The 25,515-nt window shown below is 51.1% G+C and overlaps 1 protein-coding gene across 1 annotated transcript in view; it reads right to left on the bottom strand.

Annotated features, from left to right (window-relative positions):
• USP43 (ubiquitin specific peptidase 43) overlaps positions 1 to 16,858 on the bottom strand; it is a 77,318-nt gene extending 60,460 nt beyond the window's left edge. The window contains exon 1 of the mRNA XM_077458596.1: positions 15,908 to 16,858. Coding sequence (XP_077314722.1) covers positions 15,908 to 16,528 — 621 coding nt within the window. The 5' untranslated portion in view covers positions 16,529 to 16,858. The remainder of the gene's footprint in view (positions 1 to 15,907) is intronic.
• Between the last annotated feature and the right edge of the window lie 8,657 nt (positions 16,859 to 25,515).

Raw genomic sequence — 25,515 nt, 5'->3', positions numbered from 1 at the left:
AACCATGGGGCACTATTTCACCCCCTAATACTAAAGATGGGGCACTCTTCCACCCACTGACGTCAACCAAGGGGCACTCTTTCTCCCACCGACGGTTCAGTATTTCACCCCCTAATACTAAAGATGGGGCACTCTTCCACTGATGGGGCACTATTTAACCCCCTAATTCTAAAGATGGGGCACTCTTCCGCCCACCGACATCAACCATGGGGCACTCTTCCTCCCACCGACGGGCACTATTTCACCCCCTAATATTAAAGATGGGGCACTCTTCCACCCACCGACATCAACCATGGGGCACTCTTCCTCCCACTGACGGGGCACTCTTCCACTGATGGGGCACTATTTCACCCCATAATACTAAAGATGGGGCACTCTTCCGCCCACCGACACCAACCATGGGGCACTCTTCCGCCCACCGACGGGGCACTATTTCACCCCCTAATACTAAAGATGGGGCACTCTTCCACCCACCGACACCAACCATGGGGCACTCTTCCTCCCACCGACGGGGCACTATTTCACCCCCTAATACTAAAGATGGGACACTCTTCCGCCCACCAACATCAACTATGGGGCACTCTTCCTCCCACCGACGGTTCACTATTTAACCCCCTAATACTAAAGATGGGGCACTCTTCCACTGATGGGGCACTATTTCACCCCTAATACTAAATATGGGGCACTCTTCCGCCCACCGACACCAACCATGGGGCACTCTTCCGCCCACCGACGGGGCACTATTTCACCCCCTAATACTAAAGATGGGGCACTCTTCCGCCCACCCACATCAACCATGGGGCACTCTTCCTCCCACCGATGGGGCACTATTTCACCCCTAAAACTAAAGATGGGGCACTCTTCTGCCCACCGACACCAACCATGGGGTACACTTTTCCGCCCACTGACACCAACCATGGGGCACCATTTCACCCCCTAATACTAAAGATGGGGCACTCTTCTGCCCACCGACACCAACCATGGAGCACACTTTTCCGCCCACCGACACCAACCATGGGGCACTATTTCACCCCCCTAATACTAAAGATGTGGCATTGTTTACCCCACTGATGCCAGGAAATTTTCTGCTCCCACTGGGCAAAAGTTTGCCCCCCACCCCTAAAGCCCGAAGGACAGTAAACTGGCCCTTTGTTTAGAAAGTTTGGTGTAATGAATCCTTTTGGTCAGAAATATATTCCTCCCATACAGTTCATTTTTTAATACATTATTAATAATAATAATAAATAATAATAATAATAATAATAATAATAATAATAAATGGTTTTTCATGATTTTTTCCTCCCTCTTTGTTTTAGTTGGACATTTATCGGCGGCGGGGATTTCACGTCGTAGTGAAGCGATTCTCCGAACACCGAGAAGAACCTGATTTTCTCTTTCTGGCGGAATAATTGTTGAAGAGTTTCGGGGAGAGAAGATCCGCGTCTCATACAAACAAGAATCCGGATTGTGTAATCCGCACGGTGACTTCATCACATTGTCACTCCATGGTGTCACCGCTCTGTGTACACAGCCACATTCACACAGGTGCCATGTGAGGAGACGTTCACCCACCTACCCCATCTCACCACCAGGGGGAAGATATTACCAAAAGTATTGGGACGCCTGCCTTTACACGCACATGTCTTCCCAGTCGTAGTCTGGAGGGTTCAATATTGAGTTGGCCCACCCTTTGCAGCTATAACAGCTTCACCTCTCCTGGGAAGGCCGTCCACAAGGTTTAGGAGATGTGTCTATGGGAAGGTTTGACCGTTCTTCCAGAAGCGCATTTGTAGGGGTCTGGCACTGATGTTGGACGAGAAGGCCTGGCTCGCAGTCTCCACTCTAATTCATCCCAAAGGTGTTCTATGCACTGGTCTAAACCATTTGGTGGGGTCTGGCACTGATGTTGGACGAGAAGGCCTGGCTCGCAGTCTCCGCTCTAGTTCATCCCAAAGGTGTTCTATGCACTGGTCTAAACCATTTGGTGGAGCGGGGATTGTGGTGGGGGGTTGTTTTTCAAGGGGTTGGGTTTGGCCCCTTAGTTCCAGTAAAGGGAACTCTTAAAGCGTCAGCATACCAAGTCATTTTGGACAATTTCATGCTTCCAACTTTCTGGGAACAGTTGGGAATGGGGATGACTGCCCACCAGTGCACAAAGCAAGGTCCATAAAGACATGGATGAGCGAGTTTGGGGTGGAGAAACTTGACTGGCCTGCACAGAGTCCTGACCTCAACCCAATAGAACAACTTTGGGATGAATTAGTGTGGAGACTGCGAGCCAGGCCTTCTCATCCAACATCCCTATGCTCTGCTGGTAAAGTACTGGGGGACCACCAGCAGCAGGGGAGCGTTAGGAATCAAAAACAAGCCCTATTGGCAGGAGGCATTAATGATGGTGGAACTTGATGACCCAGTCTTCCCCACTGTTAAAGGACTTGGCGCAGAAGAACCGGTGGCAGAAGAACTACAAGACCCAGCAGGTCCCGTTAGACGACAATGCTACAACTGGTGGAAAGCAAACGCCCCAGTATGCCCTGCCGGTAAGTACTGGGGACCACCAGCAGGGGGACTACAAGAACCAGCAGGCCCTGTGGGCAGGAGACATGATCTATGGTTAGTAAGGTACTTGGGGCATCAGAAGAACTACAAGACCCCAACAGGTCATGTTTGAAGACAAATGCTAAAAGAGGTGGAACTAAATGCCCCAATAGGCCGTACTGGTAAAGTACTGGGCACCACCAGCAGCTTGGGGACTACAAGACCCAGAAAGTTCTGGTAGCAGTCACGGTTAGTGATGGCCGAACGGTTCGCCCGGCGGTCGTTTCGCGGCGAATTTCCGACTTTCGCCGTCCGCGGGTTCGAACGCCTTTTTCCGTCGTTCGCCCCGGCGGACTTACGTGTTTAATGTATACAAGAACTTTAACCTTTCGTGACACGTTTATCATGTGTTACAGGACAACCAATTGAGACATGACAGCTCATGGACACTTGGACATTCCCCCTAACCTATAAATACACCCGATCCGGTGGCCATTTTACATTCTTTCTTCTGTCACTGTAGGGAAAGGATCCTGTGTGGAGTAGGGACAGAGAAAACGCTAGCTATTTGGTACACAAAAGTTCTTTTCAGGACTGGTATAGGTGTTAGGTCAGCAGCCTGAGTTTCTTTTGTCAGTTTAGATAAAGGGACAGAGCGCTGTATGCTGCTATTTTAGGGACAGCTCAGCCAGATTAGTCTTTCTTCATCATCATCATCATCATCATCATTAGCTGTTACTATCAGGTCCACAAAAGAGCTGTTCCAGCTAATCGTTCCAGCCTACTCTTTTTTGCCAATTTGTATAGGGACAGGCAGGAAGCAGTGTGTCAGGCAGTGAGGATAATTTTAAAGACTTGCTGTTACTATTAGTTCCACAAAGGTTCTTTTCAGGACTGGTATCAGTGGTACGGTAATAGGCTTGTACACGTATAATATTCTTTCTTCCAAATATAGAAAGAATATTATACTTGACTGCTGCCCTTCTGCTGCAGTCTGCTAATCATTCACAACTCACTTGTTCCACAAAGCTCTTTATCAGGACTGGTAACTTGGTCTGTCTAGGGTGCTACGGTACATAGGCTTGGGTGCGGTACAGTCTGCTGTTCTGTAAGGACCGCTATCGGTCCACAATACATAGGGTTGCCGTGCACTACTGCTGACCGCTGCCCTATACTGCAGCAGTCCTTCATTGGTATAGGGACTGACGTACAGTCTGCTAATCACTAACACACAACCTGCTTGGTCCACAAAAGTTCTTATAAGGACTGGTAACTTGGTATAGGGTGCTACGGTACATAGGCCTGAGTGCGTTACAGTCTGCTGTTCTGTAAGGACCGCTATCGGTCCACAATACATAGGGTTGCCGTGCACTACTGCTGACCGCTGCCCTATACTGCAGCAGTCCTTCAGCGGTATAGGGACTGACGCACAGTCTGCTAAACACTAACACACAACCTGCTTGGTCCACAAAAGTTTTTATAAGGACTGGTAACTTGGTATAGGGTGCTACGGTACATAGGCCTGAGTGCAGTACAGTCTGCTGTTCTGTAAGGACCGCTATCGGTCCACAATACATAGGGTTGCCGTGCACTACTGCTGACCGCTGCCCTATACTGCAGCAGTCCTTCATTGGTATAGGGACTGACGTACAGTCTGCTAATCACTAACACACAACCTGCTTGGTCCACAAAAGTTCTTATAAGGACTGGTAACTTGGTATAGGGTGCTACGGTACATAGGCCTGAGTGCGTTACAGTCTGCTGTTCTGTAAGGACCGCTATCGGTCCACAATACATAGGGTTGACGTGCACCACTGCTGACCGCTGCCCTATACTGCAGCAGTCCTTCAGCGGTATAGGGACTGACGTACAGTCTGCTAAACACTAATACACAACCTGCTTGGTCCACAAAAGTTCTTATAAGGACTGGTAACTTGGTATAGGGTGCTACGGTACATAGGCTTGAGTGCGGTACAGTCTGCTGTTCTGTAAGGACCGCTATCGGTCCACAATAGATAGGGTTGACGTGCACCACTGCTGACCGCTGCCCTATACTGCAGCAGTCCTTCAGCGGTATAGGGACTGACGCACAGTCTGCTAAACACTAACACACAACCTGCTTGGTCCACAAAAGTTTTTATAAGGACTGGTAACTTGGTATAGGGTGCTACGGTACATAGGCCTGAGTGCGTTACAGTCTGCTGTTCTGTAAGGACCGCTATCGGTCCACAATACATAGGGTTGCCGTGCACTACTGCTGACCGCTGCCCTATACTGCAGCAGTCCTTCATTGGTATAGGGACTGACGTACAGTCTGCTAATCACTAACACACAACCTGCTTGGTCCACAAAAGTTCTTATAAGGACTGGTAACTTGGTATAGGGTGCTACGGTACATAGGCCTGAGTGCGTTACAGTCTGCTGTTCTGTAAGGACCGCTATCGGTCCACAATACATAGGGTTGACGTGCACCACTGCTGACCGCTGCCCTATACTGCAGCAGTCCTTCATTGGTATAGGGACTGACGTACAGTCTGCTAATCACTAACACACAACCTGCTTGTTCCACAAAAGTTCTTATAAGGACTGGTAACTTGGTATAGGGTGCTACGGTACATAGGCTTGAGTGCGGTACAGTCTGCTGTTCTGTAAGGACCGCTATCGGTCCACAATAGATAGGGTTGACGTGCACCACTGCTGACCGCTGCCCTATACTGCAGCAGTCCTTCAGCGGTATAGGGACTGACGTACAGTCTGCTAAACACTAATACACAACCTGCTTGGTCCACAAAAGTTCTTATAAGGACTGGTAACTTGGTATAGGGTGCTACGGTACATAGGCTTGAGTGCGGTACAGTCTGCTGTTCTGTAAGGACCGCTATCGGTCCACAATAGATAGGGTTGACGTGCACCACTGCTGACCGCTGCCCTATACTGCAGCAGTCCTTCAGCGGTATAGGGACTGACGTACAGTCTGCTAAACACTAATACACAACCTGCTTGGTCCACAAAAGTTCTTATAAGGACTGGTAACTTGGTATAGGGTGCTACGGTACATAGGCTTGAGTGCGGTACAGTCTGCTGTTCTGTAAGGACCGCTATCGGTCCACAATACATAGGGTTGCCGTGCACTACTGCTGACCGCTGCCCTATACTGCAGCAGTCCTTCATTGGTATAGGGACTGACGTACAGTCTGCTAATCACTAACACACAACCTGCTTGTTCCACAAAAGTTCTTATAAGGACTGGTAACTTGGTATAGGGTGCTACGGTACATAGGCTTGAGTGCGGTACAGTCTGCTGTTCTGTAAGGACCGCTATCGGTCCACAATAGATAGGGTTGACGTGCACCACTGCTGACCGCTGCCCTATACTGCAGCAGTCCTTCATTGGTATAGGGACTGACGTACAGTCTGCTAATCACTAACACACAACCTGCTTGGTCCACAAAAGTTCTTATAAGGACTGGTAACTTGGTATAGGGTGCTACGGTACATAGGCCTGAGTGCGTTACAGTCTGCTGTTCTGTAAGGACCGCTATCGGTCCACAATACATAGGGTTGACGTGCACCACTGCTGACCGCTGCCCTATACTGCAGCAGTCCTTCAGCGGTATAGGGACTGACGTACAGTCTGCTAAACACTAATACACAACCTGCTTGGTCCACAAAAGTTCTTATAAGGACTGGTAACTTGGTATAGGGTGCTACGGTACATAGGCTTGAGTGCGGTACAGTCTGCTGTTCTGTAAGGACCGCTATCGGTCCACAATAGATAGGGTTGACGTGCACCACTGCTGACCGCTGCCCTATACTGCAGCAGTCCTTCAGCGGTATAGGGACTGACGCACAGTCTGCTAAACACTAACACACAACCTGCTTGGTCCACAAAAGTTTTTATAAGGACTGGTAACTTGGTATAGGGTGCTACGGTACATAGGCCTGAGTGCGTTACAGTCTGCTGTTCTGTAAGGACCGCTATCGGTCCACAATACATAGGGTTGCCGTGCACTACTGCTGACCGCTGCCCTATACTGCAGCAGTCCTTCATTGGTATAGGGACTGACGTACAGTCTGCTAATCACTAACACACAACCTGCTTGGTCCACAAAAGTTCTTATAAGGACTGGTAACTTGGTATAGGGTGCTACGGTACATAGGCCTGAGTGCGTTACAGTCTGCTGTTCTGTAAGGACCGCTATCGGTCCACAATACATAGGGTTGACGTGCACCACTGCTGACCGCTGCCCTATACTGCAGCAGTCCTTCATTGGTATAGGGACTGACGTACAGTCTGCTAATCACTAACACACAACCTGCTTGTTCCACAAAAGTTCTTATAAGGACTGGTAACTTGGTATAGGGTGCTACGGTACATAGGCTTGAGTGCGGTACAGTCTGCTGTTCTGTAAGGACCGCTATCGGTCCACAATAGATAGGGTTGACGTGCACCACTGCTGACCGCTGCCCTATACTGCAGCAGTCCTTCAGCGGTATAGGGACTGACGTACAGTCTGCTAAACACTAATACACAACCTGCTTGGTCCACAAAAGTTCTTATAAGGACTGGTAACTTGGTATAGGGTGCTACGGTACATAGGCTTGAGTGCGGTACAGTCTGCTGTTCTGTAAGGACCGCTATCGGTCCACAATAGATAGGGTTGACGTGCACCACTGCTGACCGCTGCCCTATACTGCAGCAGTCCTTCAGCGGTATAGGGACTGACGTACAGTCTGCTAAACACTAATACACAACCTGCTTGGTCCACAAAAGTTCTTATAAGGACTGGTAACTTGGTATAGGGTGCTACGGTACATAGGCTTGAGTGCGGTACAGTCTGCTGTTCTGTAAGGACCGCTATCGGTCCACAATACATAGGGTTGCCGTGCACTACTGCTGACCGCTGCCCTATACTGCAGCAGTCCTTCATTGGTATAGGGACTGACGTACAGTCTGCTAATCACTAACACACAACCTGCTTGTTCCACAAAAGTTCTTATAAGGACTGGTAACTTGGTATAGGGTGCTACGGTACATAGGCTTGAGTGCGGTACAGTCTGCTGTTCTGTAAGGACCGCTATCGGTCCACAATAGATAGGGTTGACGTGCACCACTGCTGACCGCTGCCCTATACTGCAGCAGTCCTTCAGCGGTATAGGGACTGACGTACAGTCTGCTAAACACTAATACACAACCTGCTTGGTCCACAAAAGTTCTTATAAGGACTGGTAACTTGGTATAGGGTGCTACGGTACATAGGCTTGAGTGCGGTACAGTCTGCTGTTCTGTAAGGACCGCTATCGGTCCACAATAGATAGGGTTGACGTGCACCACTGCTGACCGCTGCCCTATACTGCAGCAGTCCTTCAGCGGTATAGGGACTGACGTACAGTCTGCTAAACACTAATACACAACCTGCTTGGTCCACAAAAGTTCTTATAAGGACTGGTAACTTGGTATAGGGTGCTACGGTACATAGGCTTGAGTGCGGTACAGTCTGCTGTTCTGTAAGGACCGCTATAGGTCCACAATAGATAGGGTTGACGTGCACCACTGCTGACCGCTCACCTATACTGCAGCAGTCCTTCAGCGGTATAGGGACTAAGAGTTTTGTCACAGGGTCATTTAAAAAATGACATGCAGAGGAAGAGGCAGGCCCTTCCGCAGGGGTGGTAGGGGTAGGGCAGGAGCAACAGGCTTGAGCCAAAGTGGGAAGTTGCAGAAGGTGCGTTCAATTACTTTAAAGGATGCACCAGACTTGGTTGAGTGGCTCGCTCAGCCTTACTCTTCTGCACCCTCCTCATCCTCTCGATCTGCACCCTCTTCTTCACTCTCTGCTATGTGCACCCCCAAAGACACTACCACCAACAACACGACCACCACCACCACCACCACATACCTTCCGCTTGAGTCACTGGAATTATTTTCCGATCCATATCAAGAGGACATTTCTGATGCGCAGCCACTCTTGGTATTGGATCAGGAAGAGGAGGTAGCAACAAGCGCTACTCAGCAGTCTGACGCCAGTACCCAGATCAGCCCAAGGAGGAGGTTGGTCCCCGGTGTTGCTGCCTACTCTACTTATAGCGGTGGGGAAGGTGACGTTGATGATGACGTGTCTAGTGATGTCACGTGGGTGCCCACAAGAGAGGAAGAGGAGGGGAGTTCAGAGGGAGATATGGACCAGCAGATAGGGAGGAGAAGCAGCAATGACTTACATTGCACAGCAGGGACAAAGCAGACTGCAAATGTATCAGGAGCGAGTCATCGACCATGTACGGTCACATCTGGCGCTCCCAGGACACCGGCACATGGCTCCGCAGTGTGGGCTTTTTTTAACGTGTCCGCTGCTGACAATAGCGTTGCCATCTGCAATCTTTGCAGTCAACGCGTTAGTCGCGGTAAGCCCAATACTCACCTAGGGACGACCGCCTTAAGAAGGCACATGAGCAGCCATCACCGAGCCCAGTGGGAGCAACGGAACACACAAAGCCACACTGCAGGCTCTCACCGTCCAGCCTCGTCTTCTACTTCTCCTTCTCCTCTCTCCTCACAATTGTCCTCCACTCCACCTTCCATCACGCCAAGCTCACATTTTTCTGCAAAAAGGCAGGCTTCCGTGGGCCTAATGTTTGAGCGTAAAAAAATGATGACGCCGGATAACCCTCTTGCCCAACGGTTGGCGGCTGGCTTGTCAGAACTCATAGCCCGCCAACTACTGCCATATAAACTGGTGGACTCGGAGGCCTTTCGCAAATTTGTGGCCATTGGAACACCACAATGGAAGGTCCCAGGAAGGAAGTATTTCTCAGAGAAGGGCATCCCAGAGCTATATGGCCATGTTCAGCGGCAAGTGAATGTATCTCTGGCACACAGTGTCGGTGCCAAGATACATCTGACCACAGACACGTGGTCTAGCAAACACGGGCAGGGAAGGTATATCAGTTTTACTGCCCACTGGGTGAACCTTCTGACGGCCGTCAAGCATGTAACCCGTGGCACCCGTGTAGATTTGGTTTTACCGCCACGGATTGCATGCAGGCCTGACTCTTCTTCTCCTCCTCCTACTCCATCCTCCTCCCTCTCCTCCTCAGCTGCCTCCTCCTTTTCCGCTGCTAGCGTCTCTTCCACTGCACCGCCCAAGCTCCCCAGAACCTATTCCACATGCCAGGTGAGACGTTGCCATGCCGTGCTGCGTCTGTTGTGCCTGGAAGCAAAGAGCCACACTGGCCCGGCACTCCTTTCAGCTTTGCGTTCACAGGCAGATGAGTGGCTAACACCGCTCAATTTGACAGTTGGTAAAGTGGTGTGTGACAACGGTGCCAATCTGCTTAGCGCATTGAAACAGGGCAAAATCACGCACGTGCCGTGCATGGCACACGTCTTAAACTTGGTCGTGCAGCGATTCCTTGTCAAATACCCTGGGGTCCAGGACATCTTGCGGCAGGCAAGGAAAATCTCGGCCCATTTCAGAAGATCTTACACGGCCATGGCTCGCCTTGCTGACATTCAGCGGCGACACCATCTGCCGGTCAGACGTCTTATTTGCGATTGCCCGACGCGATGGAACTCAACCTTCTATATGCTTGATAGGCTGCTCCAGCAGAAACGTGCAGTTAACGTCTACCTGTATGAACTCTGCGAAAGAAACGGTTCTGGGGAGCTGGGTTTTTTTTCACCGCGCCAGTGGCTGCTCATGCGCGACACATGCAGACTTCTGCGGCCATTTGAGGAGATCACCAAACTGGTCAGTCGCAGCCATGGCGCCATCAGTGACATGGTACCTTATGCCTTCTTTCTGGAGCGTGCATTGCGTCGTGTCATTGATCAGGCTGTGGAGGAGCAGGAGCGGGAAGATGAGGAAGTCGCAATGCTGGATGAATTCCCAGGGGGGGCTACTCTATCTGAGACAAGTCAACAACAGGAGTCTGATGAGGAGTCAGAGGAGGATGGTGCCGGGGCGGATGAGCAGGAGCAAGAAGAGCATGCTTTAAACCTTTCTGGGATCCCTGTTGTGCGAGGATGGGGAGAGGAGAATGAAGAGGACGACATTATCCTGGATGATGAGCAGGAGCCAGGCCACCACACCGCTTCCACTTTAGTGCAAATGGGGGCCTTCATGCTCCAGTGTTTTAATAGGGACCCCCGTATAAAAAGCATGAGGGTCAAGGACCAGTACTGGGTGGCAACGTACTTAGACCCCCGGTACAAACACAAAATGGCGGAAATGTTACCGCCGTCGCAGAGGGCTGTCAGAATGCAGCACTTCCAGGCCTTGCTTCGAGAAATGCTGCATTCTGCTTTTGCGTGCGCTGGCAGAGGAGCAATTCCCACTCCCAGAGAAGGATTTGCGGGTACCAATCCAACAGCGCCTGCAAGAAGAGGCCGGTTTGAAGATGTGTTGGTGACTTCGGATATGAGGTCATTCTTTCAGCCGACCCATCGACAGGTGTCATCCGGATCCAGCATCAGGGAACGCCTAGACCGTCAGGTGTCCGACTACATTGGGTTAACGGCCGATGTGGACGCTCTGAGGAGTGATGAACCCCTAGACTACTGGGTGGGCAGGCTTGACCTCTGGCCAGAGCTTGCCCAATTTGCAATCGAACTGTTGGCTTGCCCCTCATCCAGTGTCCTGTCCGAAAGGACGTTCAGCGCAGCAGGGGGGATTGTGACCGATAAGCGTACTCGCCTAGCTCACCACAGTGTTAACTACCTCACATTTCTAAAAATGAATGAGGCATGGATCTCGGAGGAATTCAACACATGTGATCAGTAGACCATGTATATGTCTATAAACAATTTTTGGAATCAAGCACACAGACCTTCTTAATTCATTTGGCTCACTTCCCTGACCCAAAAAAGCACACCGTACTATATGCCCCTACCCTCCTCTTTGAAGAGGTTGAGCGGTGTCATATTTCTACTGGGGCTGCTTATTATGAGGGGTTCCCACCATCCCTGTGCTGTGCTGACTTCCTCCTGGGTGTTCTTATTATGAGGGGCTCCCACCATCCCTGTGCTGTGCTGACTTCCTCCTGGGGGTTCTTATTATGAGGGGATCACACCATCCCTGTGCTGTGCTGACTTCCTCCTGGGGCTGCTTACGGTGCTGCTGTCAGCGCTGTATGTCACGGAGCTGCTGTCAGCGCTGTATGTCACGGAGCTGCTGTCAGCGCTGTATGTCACGGAGCTGCTGTCAGCGCTGTATGTCACGGAGCTGCTGTCAGCGCTGTATGTCACGGAGCTGCTGTCAGCGCTGTATGTCACGGAGCTGCTGTCAGCGCTGTATGTCACGGAGCTGCTGTCAGCGCTGTATGTCACGGAGCTGCTGTCAGCGCTGTATGTCACGGAGCTGCTGTCAGCGCTGTATGTCACGGAGCTGCTGTCAGCGCTGTATGTCACGGAGCTGCTGTCAGCGCTGTATGTCACGGAGCTGCTGTCAGCGCTGTATGTCACGGTGCTGCTGTCAGCGCTGTATGTCACGGAGCTGCTGTCAGCGCTGTATGTCACGGAGCTGCTGTCAGTGCTGTATGTCACGGAGCTGCTGTCAGCGCTGTATGTCACGGAGCTGCTGTCAGCGCTGTATGTCACGGAGCTGCTGTCAGCGCTGTATGTCACGGTGCTGCTGTCAGCGCTGTATGTCACGGAGCTGCTGTCAGCGCTGTATGTCACGGAGCTGCTGTCAGCGCTGTATGTCACGGAGCTGCTGTCAGCGCTGTATGTCACGGAGCTGCTGTCAGCGCTGTATGTCACGGAGCTGCTGTCAGCGCTGTATGTCACGGTGCTGCTGTCAGCGCTGTATGTCACGGAGCTGCTGTCAGCGCTGTATGTCACGGAGCTGCTGTCAGTGCTGTATGTCACGGAGCTGCTGTCAGCGCTGTATGTCACGGAGCTGCTGTCAGCGCTGTATGTCACGGAGCTGCTGTCAGCGCTGTATGTCACGGTGCTGCTGTCAGCGCTGTATGTCACGGAGCTGCTGTCAGCGCTGTATGTCACGGAGCTGCTGTCAGCGCTGTATGTCACGGAGCTGCTGTCAGCGCTGTATGTCACGGAGCTGCTGTCAGCGCTGTATGTCACGGAGCTGCTGTCAGCGCTGTATGTCACGGTGCTGATGTCAGTGCTCTGTATTACGGTGCTGCTGTCAGTGCTCTGTATCTCCTGCACCCTCTTGTTTGCCTACCCTGGTCCCTGACCTTCCCTCTCCTCCATTGCCTTCATTAGCTCCATAGTCCTGAATTGTCAGAACAATTTCCCAAATAAAAAAAAAATGCTTGTAGTTATCGATCCCAAATTCACCTCATACATGTATTATGCTATTGTCCAGGTGGTGGGACTACGTGCTACCCCCTAATAATTACCCCGTGGCCGCAAATTCGACCTAAAGGTTTGCGAAATTCGCCTCCCATTGAAGTCAATGGAGCCCGCGGCGAACGGTCGTTTTCGCGAACGTTTGTGTCCGTTCGCGTTTCGCGTTCGCGAAACGTCCCGTCGGAAGTTCGTCCATCACTAGTCACGGTTACCAGTAGTGGTACTCTAAGACCCAGTATTCCCCGCTGGTAAGTACTGGGACCACCAGCAGAACTACAAAGACCAAAAAGGTCCCGTTAGAGGACAACAGTGCCTGTGATGGAGCTAAACAACCTCGTATGCTCTACTGGTAAAGTACTGGGAGCCACCTGCAGCAGGAGGACTACAAGAACCATCAAGCCCTGTTGGCAAAAAGACATTACCAGTCGTGGAACTTATGCCAGGCAGCGTGCCATGGAACTACAAGGCTCAGCATTTCCAAAGCCTGTTGAGATCTGTAGATCACCTGCCTTGGAACCCCAGGGTTTTACATTGGTGAGGCACGGTGGCCTTTGGAGTTGCCTCCAACCTGGAGGGAACATAGGTGGGGTGCAAGTCATGCATGCTGGCACTTGTAGTTCAACACCAACTAAAGATTCAAAAGTTGACTGTTTGTACTGGCAGGGCATGCTGGCACGGGCCGGATCTAGGGGTGTGCTGGGATGGGCCAATTTAAAATTTCACCCTCCCCCCCCCCCCCCAAAGCCAAAGGAGTTCTGATGAATGCCCTGCCAGCAGTGACCCGTGCCCTGTGCCCTGCAACAATAACCAATCCTTCTCCCTGCAGACCCACGTCTGCCCTCCACACTGAGGAGCCCTGTACACTGCCCTGTTGACCCCTGTGCTCCATTCTGCGGACCCCATACATTGCATTTCTGACCCCTGTCCTACAAGCTGCTGCTGCTTCCCTCTGCCCTTCTGACCCCATACACTGTCCTACAAACTGCTGATTGTACCCTTTGCCCCGCTGACCCCATACGCTGCCCTTATAACCCCTGTCCTTACAGTCCTGTACACTGCCCAACAAACTGCTGATGGTGCCCTCTGACCCCGTACACTGTCCTTCTGACCCCTGTCCTGCTTATCCTGTACCCTACCCAACAAACTGCCGATGGTGCTCTCTGCCCTGCTGACCCCCTACACTGTACTTATGACCCCTGTCCTTACAGTCCTGTACACTGCCCAACAAACTGTTGATGGTACCCTCTGCCCCCTGTCCTGATGGTCCTCTACACTGCCCAAACTGCTGATGGTGCCCTCTGCCCTGCTGACCCTATACACTTTCATACAAACTGCTGATCGTACCCTTTGCCCCGCTGAGCCCATACGCTGCCCTTATGACCCCTGTCCTGATGGTCCTGTACACTGCCCAACAAACTGTTGATGGTACCCTCTGCCCCTGTACACTGTACTTATGACCCCTGTCCTGATGGTCCTCTACACTGCCCAAACTGCTGATGGTGCCCTCTGCCCTGCTGACCCCCTACACTGTACTTATGACCCCTGTCCTTACAGTCCTGTACACTGCCCAACAAACTGTTGATGGTACCCTCTGACCCCTGTCCTACAAGCTGCTGCTGCTTCCCTCTGCCCTTCTGACCCCATACACTGTCCTACAAACTGCTGATTGTACCCTTTGCCCCGCTGACCCCATACGCTGCCCTTATGACCCCTGTCCTTACAGTCCTGTACACTGCCCAACAAACTGCTGATGGTGCCCTCTGACCCCGTACACTGTCCTTCTGACCCCTGTCCTGCTTATCCTGTACCCTACCCAACAAACTGCCGATGGTGCTCTCTGCCCTGCTGACCCCCTACACTGTACTTATGACCCCTGTCCTTACAGTCCTGTACACTGCCCAACAAACTGCTGATGGTGCCCTCTGCCCTGCTGACCCCCTACACTGTACTTATGACCCCTGTCCTTACAGTCCTGTACACTGCCCAACAAACTGCTGATGGTGCCCTCTGCCCTGCTGACCCCCTACACTGTACTTATGACCCCTGTCCTTACAGTCCTGTACACTGCCCAACAAACTGCTGATGGTGCCCTCTGACCCCGTACACTGTCCTTCTGACCCCTGTCCTGCTTATCCTGTACCCTACCCAACAAACTGCCGATGGTGCTCTCTGCCCTGCTGACCCCCTACACTGTACTTATGACCCCTGTCCTTACAGTCCTGTACACTGCCCAACAAACTGCTGATGGTGCCCTCTGCCCTGCTGACCCCCTACACTGTACTTATGACCCCTGTCCTTACAGTCCTGTACACTGCCCAACAAACTGCTGATGGTGCCCTCTGCCCTGCTGACCCCCTACACTGTACTTATGACCCCTGTCCTTACAGTCCTGTACACTGCCCAACAAACTGCTGATGGTGCCCTCTGCCCTGCTGACCCCCTACACTGTACTTATGACCCCTGTCCTTACAGTCCTGTACACTACCCAACAAACTGCCGATGGTGCCCTCTGCCCTGCTGACCCCCTACACTGTACTTATGACCCCTGTCCTTACAGTCCTGTACACTGCCCAACAAACTGCTGATGGTGCCCTCTGACCCCATACACTGTCCTTCTGACCCCTGTCCTGCTTATCCTGTACACTACCCAACAAACTGCCGATGGTGCCCACTGTATTTATGACCCCTGTCCTTACAGTCCTGTACACTGCCCAACAAACTGCTGATGGTACCCTCTGCCCCTGTACACTGCACTTATGACCCCTGTCCTGATGGTCCTCTACACTGCCCAAACTGCTGATGGTGCCCTCTGCCCTGCTGATCCCTGTCCTGCTGATCCTATACACTTTCATACAAACTGCTGATGGTACCCTCCTCTGCCCTACTGACCTCCTACCTGCTGTCCACTGACATTTTTTTCCCCCTGCACCCCCCACATCAGACAGTCTAGATCCGGCCCTGCATGCTGGGTTTTTGTAGTGCCCGTGTTTTGCCTAAGGCTGGGCATACCAGCACTTCAAGCATGCAACGAGTTACAATTAAAAAGAAGTCGCTCACCTTAAACTCCACCGATAGCTGAGGGGTGTACTCCAGGGTCCACAGAGCCCTGACCAGAGAGGCCAGCCTCTCGGTGACTTCCCCTCTGCCCCCGTTAGCTGGCGCTTCTTCCACCGTCGAGTCCTTCTGAACCAACCCATTGACCTTCGCTCTGCCCAGCTCCGTCCGGTACTGCTCCATCCCCAGGTACTCCGCCAGGAGATCCGTATTGCTCAAGCACTGGACCACGGCGTTCATGAAGCAGGTGTTCCCGTGGTTCTTCAGCCCAAGCACCCCGGGCACCTTGTCCTCCGAGCTCCAGTTGGGCATCTCCTGGCCCCGGGGCGGCCCCTGACCCTTGCCCAGGTTATTGTTGCTGTCCCCTCCTTGCACCACCCTGGTCTCCTCTTGAGGGACCCCTCTGCCGAGTTCCCCGGGGTGGTCCTCCCGCCTGAAGCCCCCGTCGTCGTCGCCGCCGCCGCCCAGGTCCGGGGGGCCCCTCTCGCCGTCCCCCAGGTGGGACAAACTGCTCAAAGTTCTCAGGATCCTGTGCATGAAATTCCCCACCGACTTCAAGGAGCGGCTCCGGAACAGCTTCTTGGACCCTTGGCTCTTGTCTTTGGTGGCTTTGGTCTCCTCCATGGCTTTTCACCTGTCTCTGCTACCTGCTGCTCTCCCTGTCTCTGCTACCTGCTGCTCTCCCTGTCTCTGCTACCTGCTGCTCTCCCTGTCTCTGCTACCTGCTGCTCTCCTAATCCTCCTCTCGCTTCAGATCCAGGAAGGGAAGACGGGACTTGGCAACAGAGCTTCCTCCTTTAAAATCCCAGCCTCCCCATGGCAGCCAGGAGCCTTGGCTTTATCCCAAAGGTTGCGGGAAGATCCCTACCTGGAAGGGGGAAGGTGAGCGAGCCATGGACCCCTTTTTCTGGGCTCAGCAGTGTCAGTTGTGCCTGCTGCTGAGGGGGGGGGGGGGGGGAGAGTGAGATCCTCCTGAGCTCAGCTCCACCTCCTGTCTATGAATCTTATTAGCTTTACTTTCAAAGAAGACAAGGGGGAGAGACACAGACAGGTCTGTGCAGCTGGGTGGTGGTGGTGGGGAAGGCGGAGAGGGAGGGGGTCCTCTGCTGGTGAGTGTTGGGTACTGCAGCTGACACATTTCTCATGCAATGTGTCACTCATAGAATCAGCTTACTAATCAGCCTTCCTGGGGATGGAGGGGGGGGCAGAGCAGATCCCTGAGTGACAGCGGCTTTTCCCAACCGCAGATTCCACACCAATGGCAGCCAATACTATTATAGAGGATTTATAAGTGCCAACAGTTTGTGCAGCGCTTTACAATATAATTCCAGTGCTGGAGGCTGTATTAGGAACAGCCGAGGGCAATCACTGAACAGGCACAGGTCTGCTGTTAGAAATCACAGGGCCCCGTGTAGCCTACCTGACAGGGCCCCTCCCCCCCCCGGCCAAAAGTGAATGAAGACATAGATTTATCATTCCATTTCTCCTCAGCTGTACAGATGAATTAATAGGAAGTGCTCTGAGACTTCCTGCTCATTCACAAACTGAAGCATAGAAAACACAGTTTACTATCCTTCAGCAATGAATGGACACATAAGGGATTGGTACTGATCACTCACTGTGTTCATTCGGGAAAGGAAGCAGGCAGTAATTGACATCCACTTGTGTGCCCTGCAGGAGCTTCTGGTGGCAAAGTAGGGAAGCCGGTAGTTTAGGGGGCACATGGTGGGGAGCCCAGACAGCAGATAGATTGGTGTCTGCAATAAGACAATACAGCTGACCCTTCTGTTCAGCAGATGCCCGGGCCCCCCCCCCCCCCCCTTTTGAACTGATGTGGCCTGGGCCCAGTACAGGAGGGCATGCTGTACTGCCTTATCAGCGGTCCTGCTGGCGCCCCCCTGTGGGGCAGAGCAACAGGCGACTCCGGCCTTTCCCTTCAGTCCTGCGACTGCTGAGGCTCCATTCACAACCTGATCGCTGGGGGCGGAGTCGCCGCAATTCCGCTCCCCTCCCCTCCAGCGATTTTCAAATTGCTGCAAAACGCGGGACGCGTTTTTGCGATGTCACGACATCTAATGGTAACCCCCGATCGCTAAATTCACGGAAAATCGCAACCCGCGACGCCGTCGCCCCAAAATAAGCTCCTTTTTTTGAGCAACAAGCATTGCGATGGCAGCGAGATTCGGCCGCGGGACGATCGCGGTGCGATTAGGGTGCCGTTAAGAAGTGGGACGCGTTTGCGATGCCACGACTTCTAATGGTAACCTCGATCGTTAAATTGCGGAAAATCGCAAACCCGCAACGCCGTCGCCCCAAAATAAGCTTCTTTTTTTGAGCGACGAGCATTGCGATGGCAGCGCGATTTGCCGCGGGGGTGCCGTTAAGAAGTGACGGCATCGCAAACGCGTCTCCGCCTGCGGTCGGGTGTGAGTGGAGCCTTAGGCCCCCTTCACACGGTAAGAACTCGATTTTTGCTGCGTTTTCAGATGCGTTTCTAAAGGTGCGTTTTTGGGCCGCCGACGCCTGTAAAAATGGACAGAAAATGCAACAAAAACACAAAACGCAGGGGAGTTGTTGTTTTTTTGCCGCGATTTACATTCATTTCAATGGGAAGCTGCGATTTTGTTTTTCAAAACCGCACCAAAGATGCAGCATGCAGGGCCTGCCAAACCGCAACCCACCCACAGCGCCGTGGTGGGAAACATCCAATAGGCTTAAAAGGAAATATTTTTCCTGCGTTTTTCTTGCAAGATAAAAATGCAGGACAAAGTATCAGTGCGAAAGGGCCCTGACTCTGATTTCACTGCACACTGTGAGCTTCTCACAGTGTGCATTAGAAGCTGCAGAGAGTCAGATAGAGGCCCCGCCCCATTTCCTGGAGGACGTCCCTTGGGGCATTATATCATTCACTGATACCAACAATGGGACACTATTCCTCCCACTGACACCAATGATGGGGCACTATTCCTCCCACTGACACCAATGATGGGGCACTATTCCTCCCACTGACACCAATGATGGGGCACTATTCCTATCAATGATGGGGCACTATTTATACCAATGACACCAACAATGGGGTCCAATGACACCAATGATGGGGCACTATTTATACCAAGGACACCAACAATGGGGTCCAATGATGGGGCACTATTCCCCCCACTGACACCATTGATGGGACACTATTCCTCCCACTGACACCAATGATGGGGCAAAATACCTAGCAATGACACTAATGATGGGGCACTATTCCTATCAATGATGAGGCACTATTTATACCAATGACACCAACAATGGGGTCCAATGACACCAATGATGGGGCACTATTTATACCAAGGACACCAACAATGGGGTCCAATGATGGGGCACTATTCCTCCCACTGACACCAATGATGGGGCACTATTCCCCCCACTGACACCATTGATGGGACACTATTCCTCCCACTGACATCAATGATGGGGCACTATTCCCTCCACCGATACCAATGATGGGGCACTATTCCCCCCACTGACACCATTGATGGGACACTATTCCTCCCACTGACACCAATGATGGGGCACTATTCCCTCCACCGATACCAATGATGGGGCACTATTCCTCCCACTGACACCGATGATGGGGCACTATTCCTCCCACTGACACCAATGATGGGGCACTATTCCTCCCACTGACACTAATGATGGGGCACTATTCCCTCCACCGATACCAATGATGGGGCACTATTCCTATCAATGATGGGGCACTATTTCTACCAATGACACCAATGATGGGGTCCAAAGACACCAATGACATTTTCTACTCCCGATGGCCACGGTCCGGCCCCCCTAAAGTATGAAAGACAGTAAACTGGAGACCTTCCTCCCCAGCCTGGCTGTCCCTGGTCCTTTCGTACATTGGATTTTTGGACCCCCCCCCCCCCCCCCAATTGTGCAGTGTCATTGGGAGGAATTCTGCCCCATGGTTGGTGTCAGTGAATGAAGTATTGCTCCAAGGGGGCGGGTTAAAAGCAAGCAAAGGGCCACTTCTGGCCCCAGGGCCGCCGTTTGGAGACCACTGGTTGAGGATACGCCGTGGTGCCAGTGTTTGGCCATAAACATGAACACCGGGCCAACCAGATAATTCAGGTTGCTGGAGAAGCTGGTGGATGGGGGAGGGGGGAGGTGGCTTAGTGAGATCAGGCTGAACCTGTCCAACCACCTTCCCTAATAGACACCCAACAGCCAATCCCCGGTCTCTATACTTGAACGGATGAATCCCATTGGCTGATCTGGACAAGTTTGGACCCTTTAATAACTCAGATCTATTACTTATTTGAATTGCCGGTTAAACCTCTTATCTCCGCAGCCACTAAAGCCGTACAATGAGCCATTGTTATCCAGATCCTGCGAGAACAATCGTTCCCCCCGATCCCGAGGTCAGCGAGTGACATCACCAGGAAATCCCGACCAATGCCAAGGAAACCGGAGGAAACCCTTCCAGGAGAAGTTCCTGCCCACCCCACCTGGGCTGCCCACCAACGTCTCCTCTGCCCGATATTCTCTCCCGAACAAAAGACACGTTTATTTTTCCTAAGAATCCTTCTCACATTTTTTTTTTCATTATGTTGCCCATCTCAATGCTGCTGATCTCCTGCAGCCTCTTTCAGCCACTTCCTGTCTACATACACTCGGCTGCACATCAATGCTCTGGGCTCGCTTCCTGATGTTGAGTGTTCCGAGTATATCAGGAGAGGAGAGTTATAAAAGAGAGAGCAGAGTCCTCCAGCAGAGCAGAGTATTTCAGGAGAGGAGAGTCATAGACGAAGGAGCAGAGTCCTCCAGCAGAGTATTTCAGGAGAGGAGAGTTATAGTGGAAGGAGAAGAGTCCTCCAGCAGAGTATTTCAGGAGAGGAGAGTTATAGAGGAAGGAGAAGAGTCCTCCAGCAGAGTATTTCAGGAGAGGAGAGTTATAGAGGAAGGAGAAGAGTCCTCCAGCAGAGTATTTCAGGAGAGGAGAGTTATAGAGGAAGGAAAAGAGTCCTCCAGCAGAGTATTTCAGGAGAGGAGAGTTATAGAGGAAGGAGCAGAGTCCTCCAGCAGAGTATTTGAGGAGAGGAGAGTTATAGAGGAAGGAGCAGAGTCCTCCAGCAGTGCAGAGTATTTCAGGAGAGGAGAGTTATAGAGGAAGCAGCAGAGTCCTCCAGCAGAGTATTTCAGGAGAGGAGAGTTATAGAGGAAGGAGAAGAGTCCTCCAGCAAAGTATTTCAGGAGAGGAGAGTTATAGAGGAAGGAAAAGAGTCCTCCAGCAGAGTATTTGAGGAGAGGAGAGTTATAGAGGAAGGAGCAGAGTCCTCCAGCAGAGTATTTGAGGAGAGGAGAGTTATAGAGGAAGGAGCAGAGTCCTCCAGCAGAGTATTTCAGGAGAGGAGAGTTATAGAGGAAGGAGCAGAGTCCTCCAGCAGAGTATTTCAGGAGAGGAGAGTTATAGAGGAAGGAAAAGAGTCCTCCAGCAGAGTATTTCAGGAGAGGAGAGTTATAGAGGAAGGAGCAGAGTCCTCCAGCAGTGCAGAGTATTTGAGGAGAGGAGAGTTATAGAGGAAGGAGCAGAGTCCTCCAGCAGAGTATTTGAGGAGAGGAGAGTTATAGAGGAAGGAGCAGAGTCCTCCAGCAGAGTATTTCAGGAGAGGAGAGTGAAATCCTTCACAGAAAATGATTGTTGGTTCATTCTTGCTGTCTGTCTGTGTGGTACAAAGCTCCTCACCCATATCAGATGTTATATTAGGAAGTAATAAAAATCTTTGTCATTATTGAATATGGTGATATATTATGACATCATAGTGAATGCATACAGATTGACGTAACTAAAAGGCACATCAAACATACAGTCAGCTCAGGGGTGTGGCAGAAACTATATAGAAGTTGTTTGATCGTCTCATCTCCTCATCAGTCATTAATCACCATTGTTGTCTTTAGTAATAGGTTCAGGTTGTTAATAATGCTAATGAACATCGGGCAATGTGATGGGAACGCTGATTGAATCAGATGCCATCTAGTGGTGAGATTCCATAATGCACTTCTGCTGTGAAATTCTAATTTTGCTGCAGTTTTTCTTTTTTTGGAACTTTTCCCTTTTCCATTCTTTCATCTCAGCTATTTATTATCTTCTGTATTTCATTATATATGTCGCAAAACCCCAACAGTGAAATTCTCTTCTCTTATGTATTTGCTCTCCTTTGATCTGTTTAATATATCCTTGTAAGTGTTTATTTATATCAGTGATGTCAAAACTGTGGCCCAGGGGCCAGCTGCTTGTTTTCATCCACTGATACAAACCCTAATTCCCCCATCCCACACTGAGACCAATGATGGGGCACTATTCCTCCCACTGACACCAATGATGGGGCACTATTCCTCCCACTGACACCAATAATGGGGCACCATTCCTCCCACTGACACCAATGATGGGGCACTATTCCTCCCTTTGACACCAATGATGGGGCACTATTCCTCCCACTGATACCAATGATGGGGCACTATTCCTCCCTTTGACACCAATGATGGGGCACTATTCCTCCCTTTGACACCAATGATGGGGCACTATTCCTCCCTTTGACACCAATGATGGGGCACTATTCCTCCCACTGATACCAATGATGGGGCACTATTCCTCCCACTGACACCAATGATGGGGCACTATTCCCCCCACTGACACCAATGATGGGACACTAGTCCTCCCACTGACACCAATGATGGGGCACTAGTCCTCCCACTGATACCAATGATGGGACACTATTCCTCCCACTGATACCAATGATGGGGCACTATTCCTCCCACTGACACCAATGATGGGGCACTATTCCTCCCACATATACCAATGATGGGACACTATTTCTCCCACTGATACCAATGATGGGGCACTATTCCTCCCACTGATACCAATGATGGGGCACTATTCCTGCCACTGACACCAATAATGGGGCACCATTCCTACCGCTGACACCATTACTCCCACTGACACCAATGATGGGGCACTATTCCTCCCTTTGACACCAATGATGGGGCACTTATCCTCCCACTGATACCAATGATGGGGCACTATTCCTGCCACTGACACCAATAATGGGGCACCATTCCTCCCGCTGACACCATTACTCCCACTGACACCAATGATGGGGCACTATTCCTCCCTTTGACACCAATGATGGGGCACTATTCCTCCCTTTGACACCAATGATGGGGCACTATTCCTCCCTTTGACACCAATGATGGGGCACTATTCCTCCCTTTGACACCAATGATGGGGCACTATTCCTCCCTTTGACACCAATGATGGGGCACTATTCCTCCCACTGACACCAATGATGGGGCACTATTCCTCCCACTGACACCAATGATGGGGCACTATTCCTTCCACTGACACCAATGATGGGACACTATTCCTCCCACTGACACCAATGATGGGGCACTATTCCTCCCACTGACACCAATGATGGGGCACTATTCCTCCCACTGACACCAATGATGGGGCACTATTCCTCCCACTGACACCAATGATGGGGCACTATTCCTCCCACTGACACCAATGATGGGGCACTATTCCTCCCACTGACACCAATGATGGGGCACTATTCTTCCCCACTGACACCGATGATGGGGCAATGTTTTTTTCCGACTGCCTTTGGAATCTTTTCTACTCCAAATAGCCACAGTGCAGCCCCTCTAAAGTCTGAAAGACAGTAGACTGACCCTTTTGTTTAGAAAAAGGGAGAGGGGAGAGGAGAGAGAGAGAGGAAATAGAGAGACAGGGAGAGGGGAGAGGAGAGAGAGAGGAAATAGAGAGACAGGGAGAGGGGAGAGGAGAGAGAGAGGAAATAGAGAGACAGGGAGAGGGGAGAGGAGAGAGAGAGGAAATAGAGAGACAGGGAAAGGAGAGGAGAGGGGAGGAGACAGAGGAAGGAGGAAGGGAGAGGAGAGAAGGAGAGGATAGGGCAGCCATTCTCAGCCAGGGTTCCTGCGGAGGTTGCTAGGGGTTCCTTGAGCTGTGGCTGATGAAGCACCTATTGGATGATGTCTACAGAGTTTGAGGTTCAGCACCACTTAGCAAAGCCAACAGCACAACACCAAATATCTTTCATTCTTCCCATTGACCACCAATATAAGGAGCATTTTGTTCCTATTGAGCTCTAAAGATTGGGTTTTAGTAAAGGTTCCTCGAGACATGAAAATTATTTTTGGGGTTCCTCTAGGGTTAAAAGGTTGAGAAAGCCTGGGATAGGGGGAGAGCTGAGAAAAGAGGGGGAGAGCTGAGAAGAGAGGGGGAGAGGAAGAGAGGAGAGGGGGAGAGGAGAGGAAAGAGGGGAAGAGGAGAGAGGGGGAGAGGAGAGAGGGAGAGGAGAGAGGGGGAGAGGAGAGAGGGGGAGAGGAGAGAGGGGGAGGAGAGAGGGGGAGAGGAGAGAAGGTATAAGGGGAGAGGAGAGAAGGAGAGGTGAGAGAGAGAAGAGGAGAGAGGGGGAGAGGAGAGAAGGGATAAGGGGAGAGGAGAGAAGGAGAGGAGAGAGGAAGGGGAGAGAGAGAGGAAGAGGAGAGGGAGAGGAGAATAGAGGAGAGAGGGTGAGGAGAGGAAAACGAAAAATGAGAGAGGAAGAGAAAATAGGGAGAGAGGAGAGGATCTCTAAATTGATTTTCTAAAGTGTGAATTTAAGAGAAAACATCTAATCATGTGCAAGATAATGAGAAATAAAGAAAGAAATTCTCTTGCCCTCATTGGGGCAGACGCGGTTCCTCACTGCACTTCACTGATTTTTTAGGAATTGGGTTACAAGAGAGAAAAAAGACATAAAAGAGGATCGGGTATGAGAGAAAAAAGAGATAGGGGGCGGAAGGACGCAGAGCGACTGATGAGTGAAATGGATGACAGAGGAGGGAAGAAGGGAGAGGAAGGACAGGCATCTTCTCACTGTCTCCTGTATGGTGATAGCGCCCTCCTGTGGCCATCAAATGGAAGTCCATTTCACCCTCTAGCACTAGGAGAGCTTATTGCAGCAGCAGAAAAAAGAAATCATTTTGTAGTATTACAGGAATAAAAGATCACCAAATATATAACAAATAAGAAAATATTTATTTAACAGTAAAACAATCAGTATTAATGAGGAAACATTAAACGATCGTCTGCAGACCGTCACACTGAAGAACGTTCCGGTGACATGTTGCTGGGGGGATGGGGGGGGTGAAAAGATGTGACGTTTGGGCCGACAGCAAAGCATTGATACAAAGTCCGGACACTCCGTGCGGTCAGAACGGCGCAGTGCGGTCATCTCTCAGAACGTTCCACTTGTATAGATTGTATTTAAAGGGACAGACTGGATTTCAGAGTTTGGTGGATTTTGAAGAAAATAATAAATAATTGCTTCTCGTGTTTTTTTTCCTTCAGATTCTCCAGTAATGAAATCTCCGCATTATGAGGGGATCGCGCTCCTCCTGTTGGATTTATAATATAACTTTCTATAGGGGAGAATGCAGCAGGAGGAGCGAAATATGACAGGGGACTTCCCCTTTAATCAGAATCTGCCCTTCTGGGTTATCTGACCCCTTGATGGGGCAGTTCGTAGATCGGTGCTGGGAATTAATTAATCCAC

Source organism: Lithobates pipiens, unplaced genomic scaffold (genome assembly GCF_037356315.1).
Source record: "Lithobates pipiens isolate NorthernLeopardFrog02 unplaced genomic scaffold, aLitPip1_a1.2 Scaffold_28, whole genome shotgun sequence".
In the NCBI taxonomy this organism is placed as follows: Eukaryota; Metazoa; Chordata; class Amphibia; order Anura; family Ranidae; genus Lithobates; species Lithobates pipiens.
The sequence above is the reverse complement of the archived record's forward strand: the minus strand, read 5'-3'. Positions and strand labels throughout refer to the sequence as shown.